The sequence below is a fragment of the Belonocnema kinseyi genome, chromosome 4, assembly GCF_010883055.1.
Source record: "Belonocnema kinseyi isolate 2016_QV_RU_SX_M_011 chromosome 4, B_treatae_v1, whole genome shotgun sequence".
In the NCBI taxonomy this organism is placed as follows: Eukaryota; Metazoa; Arthropoda; class Insecta; order Hymenoptera; family Cynipidae; genus Belonocnema; species Belonocnema kinseyi.
The window spans coordinates 29,763,190-29,778,189 of NC_046660.1; the positions used below are offsets into that span (position 1 = coordinate 29,763,190).

The 15,000-nt window shown below is 27.8% G+C and overlaps 1 protein-coding gene across 1 annotated transcript in view; it reads right to left on the bottom strand.

Annotated features, from left to right (window-relative positions):
- The window catches only part of LOC117170809 (glutathione S-transferase 1-like), a 42,120-nt gene extending 29,089 nt beyond the window's left edge, over positions 1 to 13,031 (bottom strand). The window contains exons 1-3 of the mRNA XM_033357851.1: positions 12,894 to 13,031; positions 9,461 to 9,519; positions 5,472 to 5,613 (exon numbers count right to left, since the gene is read on the bottom strand). Coding sequence (XP_033213742.1) covers positions 5,472 to 5,613; positions 9,461 to 9,519; positions 12,894 to 13,031 — 339 coding nt within the window. The remainder of the gene's footprint in view (positions 1 to 5,471; positions 5,614 to 9,460; positions 9,520 to 12,893) is intronic.
- Positions 13,032 to 15,000: the final 1,969 nt, after the last annotated feature.

Consider the following 15,000-nt stretch of genomic DNA (forward strand, 5'->3'; position numbering starts at 1 on the left):
TTTGAGGAACTTCCGAAAACGCACTTTTCTGAAGGATTAAAAAAACTTGAAAAGCGATTGACCAAGTGTATAGAGCTCCAAGGAGATTATGTTGAAAAATAGGCATAGGTTTCTTTATTTTTTCAGTTTTCCGTGCGAGAAACCGAAGTAACTGTAAATCCTTCATCCTTGAATTCAGCCATTACTGAATCACCAGAGAAAAAGATAGGAATGTTTTTAATTACTAGTTTAACAAGGCGTGAAATTAGATTGATATACAAGTAATACTGGCAAACTTGCTTCTCTCGATTGCTGATAATAGAGTGGTAGTCCTGTATGCAGAAAACGCAAACAGAATATACATCTTACCAAATTTTATAGACTGTTGATTTATATTTAATAACGTTTTTCAAGATGTTGTGAAGCACTAAGTAGGGGTGATTTCTTTTGTCTGCAACAAAATTATTAGGAGGTATTTTTCCCAGCGCAGCAGAAGATTTTGCTTTAGTCGTATTTGTAGGTTGAGGATTGTTGGTGGTTGTGGACTTATTGGATAGTGGCATCCTTACCACTGACGTTCATGTCGTCTTACTACTTCTTTTGAGGGAGGCGACCATTTTTTCGTGACTACAGGTTCTGAGGGGGGGGGGGATTATTTGCCTTCTTAGCAAACTTCCACTTCTCGCTCCTGTTTCATCCTGATAATCGACGCTCTTCTGGCAAAACTTTGACTCAGTTGGCTTGCCTGCTCTATAGGTTTTTTATTGTTTATCTGTCAGTTAGATAGATAGCACATTAAAATATTTTGGTTCCTATCTAATGCGACTTTACCCTAAACAAATTGGTGTACTCATACTGTGTTTGTAGCAAATGTTGCTGTAATTTTTATTCGATTGTAAAGGCAGCATCCTCATAGGAGAGCTTGGATGTATCCTTTAGAATTGACAGTGTAGAAAGGTTAATTTTGAATTTGTTTGTACACAATTAACTTATTATACATGCTCACTTTGCTTGTACCACACAGTAGTGAGAGAAGATATCCTACGATTGCAGCTACCTTATTCCGGGCTGTTTTAGAATATATCGTATAGATAAATTTTGAGTCTAGTACTAGTTACAGATACTTGGCATACTTCTTAGGTACTATGGTTTTTTATACAATTTAAATTCTGAAATTGCCTAATCACCATCGTTATGATAAAAAATCACTAACTCAGTCTTTTCAGTATTTATTTTAAGTTTTCAAGTAACGAAATATTTCTCTAGTTACTGAACCAATTTGTGTAATCTTGTTATCCCTACTTTTTTTCTTCGAGAAGTAGTGTATATGGCAGTATCATTTGCAAATAGAGCTACCTTAGGATTTTCAGTGTTTGGAATATCATTAATATAATACAAAGATAATACCGGCCCTAATAAAGATCATTGCGGGACAGCTGCTGCTATCTATTTTTTAGTCGACAATTTATTTTATATTATAGATATGCAATTTTATTATGAGGCCTTCATGCCATACTTTGTCTAGCGCTGTTTCCATATCGTGGAATAGTGCATTCGTACTATGCCTAATATTAAAATTGATAATAATGTAGTCGGTTAGTCAAGCTAGCTGCTGAACCGTTCAGTGCCCTGATCTGAAAATAAATATCTTTGGGATAAGTTGGTTGTTGGCTTTTCCATGATCATAAAGACTATTTAACATAACATCTTCAAAAAATTTTCTCAGGGTGGATAAGAGGCTAATGGATCTATAACTTTGAGGATAGGTTTTATCTTTTCCTGGTTTATATATTAGTAGTATTTTTTTGTTGTTCTAATTTTCAGGAAAGTAGCCCTTCCTGCTAGACCTCCAGACCCGGGATTTTTTTACTTTAGTTTTTCGGATGGCTGTTTAATTTCTTTTGGGCAAATTAATTTTATTTCATCAATATCTAATTCAATTTTAACAATTTTGCTTTATTTTTCTTTAATTATTTCATTATTATTAGGTTCACCCATGTTGGCTCTAAGCTGATTAACTGCATCGAAATTATTCGCAATTACTTCTGCTGTATCTTTGTTATAAACATTATTTAATCTGAGAATTCAAGATCGGGAATGTGATTTTTATTTTGCCCAGTAAGCGATTTAGCTATTCTTAATAGGGTTTGTTGTTAATTTTTGGTATTAATTGAAGCAAGTTTATCACCCCAGTTTTTATTATTATGCTCAATTATATTTCCCTTAATTTCCCTAGTAGCCTTTTAACAAAAATCTTAAGGGGTCAGTCTACTTTTCACACTCGAAAAAGACACTATTTTCGCGTTTTTTAGAAATCTATAATAGATAGTAATATAAACCTGTTGGGTTTGATAAATAAAGTCGTAAAATACATAACAAAATTTTATTTATTTTTATAAATTTTTAAAGACAAAAACTGCAGTTGAACGTAACGGCTCAAAAATGTATAGGTTAGGTCGGCTTTTCTAACCCAAAAAAATGTAAGTGCTTTAGATTTAGTATGACACCAGCTACAAAATGACACTCAGGTATAAAGTTTTGACAAAAAATACAAAAATGGTGAATAACAAACTAAAAAGTAAAAAAACGTTTTTTTCGCTTTTTTTTGCAAAAAAAATAAAATAAAAATTTCAATTTTAAAAACAAAGGGTCATCTTTGCGGAAATTATGTCTACAGCATGTGGTCCAAATATCATTAAAATCGGTTGATTAGTTTTTGATATACGATTGAGCTAGACTTTGAAAACCTAGTTTTGATAAAAACCCGTTTGAAGTTATTTTAAATAAAAAATTATAAAAAACTCTTACCTAAACTCAGTCTGCGATACCTGCCGTTTCTTCGAGGCTTGCTTCCTTTTGTTTGGTTCTGGCCTCTTCTGAACCGATAGAACTGCGGCGCAGTTTAAATAGGCAGATGGATCGGCCGAGCGCGCTATACTCGCAGGTACACGGAATAAGGTAGTGATGTTCAGGTGAAAAATGTATATAGTTCGAGTGTTTCAATTTCCTTGAAATGTTTACATAATATTTCTGAATATATATTCTTTCAAATAATTGAAAAAAATTTTTAAGTTTTATATTTTAAAGTAGACTGACGCCTTAACCCTTAAACGGCCAAAACGCCACTACCGGTACACTGCTTTTCAACGGCCAATAACAAAGACTATTCGACACTAGAAAAAATTGAGACACATATACTTTTATTGCTTAAGATCTCCTCTTTTCGACGGTGCCAATGAAATTCCTCAAAAAATTGATTTATTATCCCAAAATGCAGTTTAAACAAAAAAAACGTGATTTTTCGTGCCTATTTTTTTTTTGTGAACCATTTTCCAAAGCTTTTCGAGTCTGTAATTGACCTGGAATCTCACTAACCGGTGGAATAAATGTCTAAACTTTGAGAATCCATGGTTCAAAGATCGATTCTTCGTTTTAGTATTTTCAAAATGGCGTCTTAATGGCAAAATTTTTGTGAAAAAATTCATGAATTTTTTTTCAATAAACGATGCGCTTTTCGGAAAAATCAACAAGAATAAAAAGTTCTTGTAATCAGCCAAGGAATACGCCTGAATTTTTTCGAAGCGTTTTGAGTAAAATTTTGGATTTTGCATAGTTTTTCAATAAAAAATTTCCAACGACTCCGTAACCTTTATTGCATTCTGACATCAAACCACACCTTCACCGCATTGTCATCCTGGGAATTTTCGAGTAAACCCAGCAAAAAAAATGCCAAAGCGTAAAGCCTCAAAAATTGCAACAAACTCCGAATCGGAATGGGATTTCGATGAAAACGATGAACGTATCATCACACCTAATCCAGATTGCTCTGGCTCTGATGGAGATGATTCATCAGATGACGAGAATTCGGGATCGGAATTTCCCAGACCGAATTTCAAAATTTTTTCACGAATAATAGAATCATCAATTACAAATGCTACCGTAATTTGGAAAATCTGCAACAAGAATAATATAGCTAAATTGAAAACGAAAGATTTCTGTAAAGAAATCAGCAGGAAATATTTGTCGCAATCAAAACTAGGTGATTTCAAAACTCACAGATACGAATCACGAACAAGAGCATTATGTAATAATGAACAATGTCGCCAGAGGACTACTAATTTTGCATTGATTGCAACATGTATTGCTGCTTACATTGTTTCTCAAAATTACATTCTGAAACAGCAGGATCAAAATGATTTCAATGGATTGAAATCTGAAATGAATAAAATTCTCCATAAAAAAAATTAAAAAATGTAAAAAAATATATAAAATCCCTTAAAAAAAAGAGAGTATCGATATTCGTCGACCTCCACGTGGATGATAGTTGGACAACGTAAACTTTGTTTGTGGCAGACAGACGATAGATATTCGTAAATAGGCACGAAAAATCACGTTTTTTTTTTGTTTAAACTGCATTTTGGGATAATAAGTAAATTTTTTGAGGAATTTCATTGGCACCGTCGGAAAGAGGAGATCTTAAGCAATAAAAATATATGTGTCTCAATGTTTCTAGTGTCGAATAGTCTTAGTTATTGGCCGTTGAAAAGCAGTGTACCATTTATCGTATTATTTATTTTGTTAGTAAGTTCCTCTTCGCTTTTATCCATTAGATGAGTGCTGTTAGTATCGGAGTTAGTTTATTAAAATTCGCGAATTTATGAGCTTCTTTCATTTTTTGCAGTCAGCTTTTTTATAATCGAGAAACTTAAGAGAATACCATATCAACTATACTTGGCTTAGGATTGTATGGGTACAAAGTAAAATTATCTGGATAGGCTAAAGCAAATGAATTTTAACTAATAAAATTTGGTGCAATGTTTCTCTTTTTATTATTATTGTAGCAGTTCCAGCTGACATGTTTGGCATTAAAATCACATGCTTTTGTTATTTTGTTTTCCAGATGGATGACTTCAAAGCTTATAATTTTAACAAGTTTATATTTAATACATTGAATATTATTTTTGATATGAAGAGCTACTCCCCCGAGAATTTTAAAGCAATTCTATCTTTCCTAAAACAAATAAATTTTGAAAACCTTATTTTTGATTTATTATTAAACATTTTTTCTCCCACCGTGAGTATGTCTACATAATAGTTGTCGAGAAACAGGGGTATTTCATGTTTTTTGCTTTAGGAACCACTGGCATTTCAGTGAATTATTTTTAGAGTTTTTCGACTATTTCAGCTATCCATCGAGTTCAGCAGTAAACTCGCTAATTACTTGTAGTATTTGGAAGTTATTATTGCTCGTAATTTTAGATCTTCTGCTGCCAAACGCAGCGACAGTAATACAATCCTCAATAACGAATCTCCTGTCTTGAAGACGTGAGTTCAGAACTTAAAAAGATTTTTCCAAAGTTTGAATAAACTACAAACTTTGGTGTAAAAAGAAATATTAAAAATTCAAAAAATAATCTAAAACAAAATATATTAATTAAATTTTTTATTGTATATCTTTTTCTGCACCCGGTTCCTGAATTATTAATACTTACATAGGCTTTAAAAACGTTTTGATACAATGTTCCAATATCGAAATACAGTCTCTGATCGACAATTCCCTTTTTTCGTGGATCTTTTGGATATAGGGCATCGTTTTTAGCATATTTGCTAACCAGGTATATCATTATCGCCCGACTAAAATATTTTATTATGGTTATTGAATTATAATTTGTAGTTGACAAATAGCTTATGCAATTAGTTAAATAGCGAGTTTGATTTTTTTAAATAGTATAATATTCAGTAGGATGTTCCAAAAAAAGGCTTTTTGAAAAGTGAAAACGGTTTTAAACAATTTTTTTTATATATAAGTCAAATAAGAAAATTTGTACTTCAGAGAATTTCATTTGGATCAGTTCAGACTGGATATTTTTAGTTTGCCAATCAATGAACAACAAAAATGAAAATAGACTTTATTATAAAGTACTGTTTTTAATTAAAATTCACTTCTTCGTTTAGTACCTAGTAAATTGAATGTAAAAAATGTAAGTTACTTTATTGATAATTGTAACAGTATTGCAGTGATTATACATTTATGAAATCTTGATAAATTAATAAGAAAAATCAGGATTGATTTACAAAAGATTTAAGGTATTTTCTGAAAATTCTTAATCCATCTTCTCACATTCAACATACTGTAAGATTCGCTGCGAGCCTATCCTTTGCCCCCCCCCCCCGAAAAATCTCAAAACGATTTTGTAAATACAGGGCGTAAAAATAGACACAAGCTATGAACTCTGTTAATTCAAACGACGTGGAACCTCAATAAAATTAGTCTTGGAAAATTTTGGGGTTAAAATGGAATATTATTGTAATTTTGTTTGTTGCTTTAACATTTATAAATTTAGTAGAAAATTAATCTTTCTTGCTAAAAATTAAACACCTTTGTTACAAATTAAGTTTTTTAGGTAGAAAATTTAGATATTGACTAAAAATTTAAATTTTTGGTGTAACTTCATTTCTGACAAAAATTTCATCTTGCGAGTTTGGAAATTTATCTTATTGGTTGAAAATATATGTGATTTGTTGAAAATTAGTATTTTTGGTATAAATTTCATCTTCTCAGTTGAAACTTCAAGCATTTGATTAAAAAGTTCATGTATTTCGGTTGAAATGACTGTTACGTAGAAAGCTGATTTTTTTTGGTAGATAATTATTTAACTTTATAAAAAATTTAACTATTTGGTTGAAAATGAATTAAATTCGTTGAGAATTTCTCTTTCTTGGTATAAAATTAATTCATAAGATAATAAATTTTTAAGTAAAAAATAATTTTTTTAATTAGAAACTTAACTAGTTTATTTAAATTTTTTGGTTGAAACTGTATTTTTGACCCATCGCAAAGCTTCTTTTTGCTTTAAAAATTTAAATATTCGATAGAAAATTCAACCGTTTTGTCGATCATTCATCTTTATTTATAAAAAACTAATTTGTGATCTGAAAAATCAACTATACCGCTTTTGATTAACAATTTATCTTCTTGACTGAAAATTTAGCTATGTGATTGAAAATTCAACTTTATCCGATGAAAAATTTGTCTTTTTAGTTTTAGAATAAAAAAAAATAGTGAAAAATTCAACAATTTTTTACAGAACTTGCTTTTTCATGAAAAATTGATTTTTTCGGATGAAAATATTACTATAGCATTTTCAGGTAAAAATTAATCTTTTTAGCTTAAAAATTTAACTATTTGGAGACAAGATTATAAAATTTGTTCACAATTTTTCCTTTTTGGTAGAAATATATTTTCTTGTTTCAAAATTTAACGATTTAATTATAAATTTATACATTTTTTCAAGAGATCGCGTTTTCTAGTAGAAAATCAAGCTTCTTGCGCGAAACCTTTTTCAAATATCGAAAATTAATTTTGGTAAATAAAAAATTTTTAAATTACATTTTTTATTAGAAATGAATCTTTTTAGATGAAAAATTTAACTATTTATTTAGAATTGTATTTAATTTGTTCTAAATACGCCTATTTGGTATCCATTCAATCCAAAACGGACTAGGTGAATTTTTATTTTATAAAATTATTATAAAAAAAATATGTATTTTTTTTTAGCCAGTCAAATTTAACCTAGAAGACAAATTTTTAATGAAATACATCATTTTTTGACTAGGAAAGACCAATTTCCAATAAAAAATATCAATTTTCAACCAGAAATGAAAAAGTTACCTAATGAGTTCAAAAAGTTAATTATTTATAACAAAAAAATTAGTTTAAAAAAAAGTAAATTTTAAAATAGTATGATTTCTTTTCTACGGAAAACACGAATTTTTAACAAAATACACGTATTTTGAAATGTTTAGTTACATTTACAACTAAAAAAATATCATTTTCAAACAAATATTTAAATTTTTAATAACTAGAAAATATTTTCACCAAAAATTCAAAAGATGAATTTTAATATCATTAAATTACTTTTTAACAAACAAAATAACTGTAAAGAAGTTGATTTTAAGAAAGAACGCAAAGTTTTAACAAATTACATGATTTTTCAATAAAATAATTAATATTTTTAAATAACGAAATGTAAATCTTAACCGGAAATAGAAAAGTAAAATTTTCAGATAAAGAATTGATTTTTTATAGAAAAAAAAAGAAAATTTCAACAAAAACGGTCAAATTTCCATTAATAATATTTACTTTCCACAAAAAAGCGATTTTATAACAAAATAACTTAAAAAGATCATATCCAGCCAAATAGTATAATTTTTAACTGAAAAATAGATAGATTCAACCGAAAATGGAACAGGTAAATTTTTATTTTATAAAATTAATTTTTAACAAAAAAAAAAAAATAATTTCCAAACATTTTAATTTAGACAAAAAGACGAATTTTTAATCTAATAGTTTCCATCTAATCAAATTTAATATTTTCAACTCAAAAGGATCAATTTTCAACCAAAATCGGAATAGTAGGGTGTTCATACGAAGACTTCATTTTTTATAAAAAAAAGAATGATTGTTTAAGAAAATAGTTTAATTCTGAACGAAATTGCTAAATCATAAAAAGATGATTATTCAACCAATAATTTTATTATTTCTCTATAATGAAAATGTTTGAAAATCAAATTTTCATGAATGCGACGCATACGCATTAAAAGCCGAATGCGACGCATACGCATTAAAAGCCGAATGCGACGCATGCGCATTTAAGTAACTAGCTCTTGTTGCAATCACAGAATGAAAGTTTCAATAACAGAATTGATTGTATCACATATTTTATTCTCATAATCTAAAAAACTTACAACTTTGAGCATACCTCAATCCATTCCTTGTCAATAGATTTGATAATTCTAGCTCTACATAAAATAAAAAAACCTTGAGTTCCTAAATAATAATTGAAAACAAAAAAACTTGATAAATTTTATTATATAATAATATTTGACTGACCTAATGTTAAATATACCAATTTTACCTAAGACAATTCAATTAATTATTAATTCATTTGAGGCTAGGTTTCAGTGAGCCGGCCGAGTGTAATTACTTACTCTCATCTTCCTCGCGCAGGTTTCGAGATATACTGGATGGTTTTTGGTGCCTCCGAACGCGTGTCTTACTCGCCTTATGCATTTTTAATCATTGATAGAATATTATAAACGAGTAGTAATTATAGAAATTTCACTGAACTATCAGGAAATATCAAAAAGCACTAGTTCTGCGAGCGCATAGAGATGGCGTTTCAGTCGGAAATCGGTCGGGCCCAGGTATGGGCCACAGAGTTCTACCGATCAGGGCCAGATCGGGAAATCCGATTAGGACCAGATCGGTATTACGTTTGAAATCCGGCGATTCCTGCACGAGATCTATTCGATTTATCTAATACATATATGTTCTAAGTGTTTGCCCTAATAATTAATCATTTATTTCATTAAAAATATTTTGTAAGCAAAAATATTTTCAAGTTGAACAACCTTTTTCACCCTATTACATTTTTAACTATAAAAAGCCTTTTCATGGACTACCCTAATACTCACAAACCTCTCCCATAAAATGAAGCCGTTATCGTTTAATGTTGGAATCGTGTGTTGCGGATTCATCTAAAATGGTAATCCAAATAGATAAGACACAATATAAACCATGCCCGGAATATATCCAACAATTTTATAGATGCAAGTTTCAAATTAAGTATATAAGTACCTTTTTTAAGATTTCAATCTTGTAAATGAAAGAAAGTAAATTTTTTATAAAATCTGTAAATATTATTTCTTAAATCGAAAACTGTGATTTAAACTTCTGAGGAATTACAGCCATAAATTTTAATTAAAATTTTTTCGATTTGTTTTTAAAGAAGGTTCTCAAAGCACCTACAGCCTTGGCGATTACATTCTCATTATGAAACTCGCGCTCGATAATTTTTGAACAATTCATGAGAATAGTTTCGATATAAATCTATTTTTTTCTATTAGAAACTTAGATTGATATTTCTTAACCTATTAAACAATTTTTCATTCCTTTTTTTTTTGAAAATTTTGAAAACTATATCACTTTTTAAGTTTTTATCAAATTTAGAAATTTCGTCAAAATAATTTGCAAGTATTTCTTTATTGTACTAGAAAATTTTGAAAAAATTTCGAAAACTCACAACAAAATTTTATTCAAATTTTGAAAAAGCTCCAACTTTAAATTTTTGTCTAATCGAAACATTTAAGTAAGATAGTTTCAAAATATATTTTATATCTAGTGAAGAATTTAAATGAAATTTGCTATTCCATCAGATAAATATATATTTATTTATTCATCAAACATTTTCAAAATTTTCAAAAGTATATAACTTTTCTATTTTTCACGGATATTACAAATTTTATTTGGATAATTTGGATATCATCTATCATAAACTTAATTTTTGTATTTTTGTTATTGTTAAGAAATGTTATGGGTGTAATTTTCAAATATATTTAATATTTATGAAAAATGCGTTTAAAATTTATTTTATTATTTGTGAGCAACGCAGTTTCATCTAATTTTCAATTATGAAAGTTAATCATATAACTTTTTTAATTTTCATCAAAATTAAAAATAGCATTTGGATAATTTTCGAGTATTTTTCTAATGTATCAGAGACATTGCCAAAAATTTCTACAATTTTAAAAAAGCTCTAATTATTTAAATTGTAGGCTAATCCAAAAATTCGGCGAGAATAGTTTTAAAATAAATTTGGTATCAAGTGAAAATTTTGAATTAAATTTTTCGATCGATAAAAAATTTTTTAATTCTTGAAAGTATATAACTTTTCTAGTTTTCATCAAAATTGAAAATTTAATTTAGATAATTTGAAGGTTTCTACCTATCCATAAGAAACTTTGACAAAAATTTCTAAAATTTTAAGACAAAAAAATCTGAAAATTTTGAAAATGCTCTCAGTTTTTTAATTTTGGTTAGACATGTCTGATTAACATAGAGAGACGCCAACAACATTTCATGATTCTTGGATTCTGTGCGTGTCAGAACGAAAACCCGTTAAAAACCGGAAATCGAAAATTTGGACGATTTCATTACACTCTCATGAATGAGAATGTAAAAATATCTTTAGTCTCTGCAAATTATTATTAGCATTTTTTTACAGGAAATCTTCTATTTACCTAAATAATTATATTTTTACAATTCATGTCGTAGAGTAAAAAATAAAGAACAATGTCATTGGATATTTTGACAGCTCAAATTTTTTTATAAGTCAAATTCTAAAACAATAAATATCGTTATAATAAAGTCTAAAAAAATTATTGAGACTTGAATCAATTGTGATGAACATTGAGAAACAACGGACGGGTTTTCACTAAAACTACTGATGAGGATGAGCGAAAATAAGTTAAAATCAAATGTGATAATTTTTTTCACTGAATGGATGAAATTTTTTTCTAATCATTTCATAAATTTTATTAATATTCAGAATTTTATTGTGTTAGTTCACTGGAATCTTTCGATTTTTTTTTAAATAGACTCAGTAAAACTTCCTTGATACGTGTTTTTTCTGTAGCTAATATTTTAATATTGTTGAAATCAAATTGGAAGTAAGGTCTAAAATTCCAAGAATTTTGAAATAAACCTGTGTCAAATTTTCAACTTTAGAATCTCCTTTGTGTTCAGCAATTTTTTTTTTTTAATCTTTCTGTAATCTGTACTCTGTAGGCACGATAACTTTCGAAAAATTGATCAGATTGGATTCTGTTTTGGCACACTTTTTTAAGGTCTGAAAGCAGATAACAACTTCGTAAACCAGCTTTTTTGGATCAAAATTCAAAAAGTGAGCGCATTTTCAAAATGTTTGAAACCACATTTTTTTAAGATTTCAAAATTCTATTTACGGTATTCATAGTACTTCGAAACTCAAACAATTTATCGTAATGACTGTTTTCTATTAAAATAAAATTACTAGAGTTAGAGCACTTTAAAAATTCAAAAAAAAACTAAAAATGAATATTCTAAACAAAACAGCGCATGATACGAATAAGCAAGATACGAAAAAAATGAATAAGCTAAAATTGCACGCCGTGGAAAGATCTACAAATTTGTGATGTATCACTTTTCGACAGGACGCGTAGTTTTTGTTTTTAGTCGTAAAAAATAACAATAAAAATAAAAAAAATTAATTTTTTGTTGAAAAAACAACACAAGGTACGAACTAAAATTAACAGCCAAAAGTTGTTTGCTTAAAAAGATTTATAAATTTATTATTAATAATTTTTAGATAGGACGAGTAGATAAAAAAAATGTATATCAATCTGCGAAATTATTAAACATGATTGGTCTCCTTAATTTTACTAATTGTAAAAATATAATTATTCAGCTTTAAACATTTTGAAAAAGGTGCTCATAATACCGAAGAGTAAAAGATTGAAAAAGGTATTTTTAGTAAAATAAATTTTTAATTAAAAAAAATGATTTAAGATTCATCAATATTGTTGGTCTTAGAAAGGATGGATTTCATTTCAAACAATTATGCAGAAAAACATTTTCAATAATAATAAACAAGGGTTTGAGTTTAAAAGAAACTACTATTATCGTAATTAAGTGATAAGCTATAAATTCCCGATGAGTCTATTTGTGAAAATAATTTGTTCCGTTTGTTTAAGAAACATAAAAGACACAACCTGACAAATAAGAAAGAAACCAAAAATCCTGAAATTGATCATCTCTCTTAAAATAAAATTCAAAAATAAAAATAAATAAATTTAAAAAAAAAACAGTATAGAAAGGTATCTTCCACTAATCATAAACACGGGTTCTTGTATTTTTAAAAAACTATTATAAAAATGAATAGGGTCTAATTTCCCGATAAAAGTTTAAAAAACATAAGAAAGTCAATATAACAAACAAATTTTACGGCAAAAAGTCTTGAGATATTATTCAAAAGTGGCACTACACAATTTTAAATAATAAGGGTAGATAATAACAATAATAATAAAAATAATACCTTTAGATATTCTGGTTTCATGTTTTCACCCCTTAATACATCAATACTTTTAAGATTCAATCGAACACCGATAGCTCTAGCAAGCATCATTACAGCTCGACAAGGTGCACTTGCAGGCAGGTAATAGAAGTCAATCATTTTTTTTCACTCTGCAAAACAAATTAAAATAATTATCAAAATTTGTTAATCGAATAAAAACGATGATAGAATAATTCACTCAATACTATTTATTTAAATAGAGAAAATATTTGTATGTTTAAAGATATTTAATGACTTATTTTACTTATTTACTTATTTTTCTTGAATCGAAGAGAGCTTGCGATAGTGACCGTTGCCGGCTTTTAGGTAAAGTTCAAATAATGAAATTCTATGTGACGTTGCCATGACCACGAGTGCAAACACTGACTTGAGGAAGTAAAAATGATTAGCTTCTACATATATTTTCGATACTGAAAGACTCTATCGACCTGATTTTATGAGTCTCCAATACGAAATACTTGGAAAATGAAAATAAACCAAGAATTCAGTGATCAAATTTAAACAAGATATTTGTAAATATTTCTATTTAAATGTAAAAATGAAATACGTTAAAGTTAAAAGTTAAAGAAATAATATAAAAAGAAGGCAACCATCAAATTCCTTTCCTTCTGATCTTCAGCCATTGATAGAATATTTTTTGTTTTGTTCTAAATTAAAAAGAAAACGTGAAAATAAAACAATAAGAAAAAGAAGAATGAATAGGGTTGGTGCTTAACTTTTGTTATTTTCCTTTCTTTTTATTTTTTAATGTTTTTTTTTAAATTTAAATGAACACATTTAGAAGAGTTCTGTGTACATTTCATTGTTGAATTCTTCTTTTTTTTACTATCCAAAAATTTTGCAGTAAAATTTAAATGTTAAAGACGAATTTAAATTTTAGACGTTGAAAATTGAATTTAGATGTTGGATGTCAAAGAAGAATAGAAGTTAAAAATTTAGGACATTAAAGGATAATTTACATTTGAATCTTGAACGTGGAAGAATGTAGCTTTTGATTTATTCTTAATTTAATTTATGAATTTAATCCTCGTGTGAGAAGAAGATAAACAAGATGAAGAACAACGAGAACAAAGGAGCTAAAAAGAAAGGAAATAATGCTAAAGGAAACGTAAAAAAGAAAAAGAAGATTTAAGGAAAATATATCAAACAATAAAAAAGGGACCCTTGTTTTTCTTTAATATTTTTACATTCGAAAAAAATTAGGGCCTTCTTAATTTATGATCCACTTACGAGTGTGTATCTTCAGGTCGTTTTTTTGGGCGATTTTAATTTGATCGCTTTTCACATTATCCACCTTCAACTTTTCTACATTATACTAAACACTTTTATATTAATTTTTTTTTATTTTACAAGAATTTTGTAGGTTTTAAATATTTCACCTTAAAGAAGAATTTTTATTTTAAGAGAAGAGGCAGGTTCAAGGAAGTGGAGTTGAATGCGAACTAATTGGAAAGGGAAGAAGAAGGAAACAAAGGATAATGAAAAGGAGATGGAGACATAAAAAAGAAGGCGGTAAACGAAAACGGAGAAGTAGAATTAGGAGATAAAAGGAGGAGAAGCTGAAACCGAAAGAGAAATGAAAGAATGGAAGAAGACTAGAACAACAAAAAAGAAAGTACTTTTTGAGGTTGCCATTGGGAGAAGAATGAAAATTTTGATTTATTCTGAATTTAATTATGAATTTAATCTCGATATAAAGAGAAAGAGTTGAATGTTGATGATTAATTTTGTAATTCTTCAATAGTTCAAATATTTTAATTATTTAAAAAATTTATTTGTAATTTGAAAAATTAAATAAAATTTTATAAATATTATTTTTCATTTCAAAGAAATCTGGAGTTAAATGACTATTAATTCAAAAATTAAATAATTTTTATTTTTAATAATATGATAACTAAAATAATAATTCAAGTTCAATTTGACTGCTTTTGTAAAAGTGTAAATACTTGTTGAATTTTTTTTAAAATAAAGATTTAAGTTATTGTTTAAAAATTATTTTTTCCTGATAATTCATATTTTCTAGCTGAAAATTTAATTTTTGTTTAGAAAATGCATTTGTTGGCTCTCA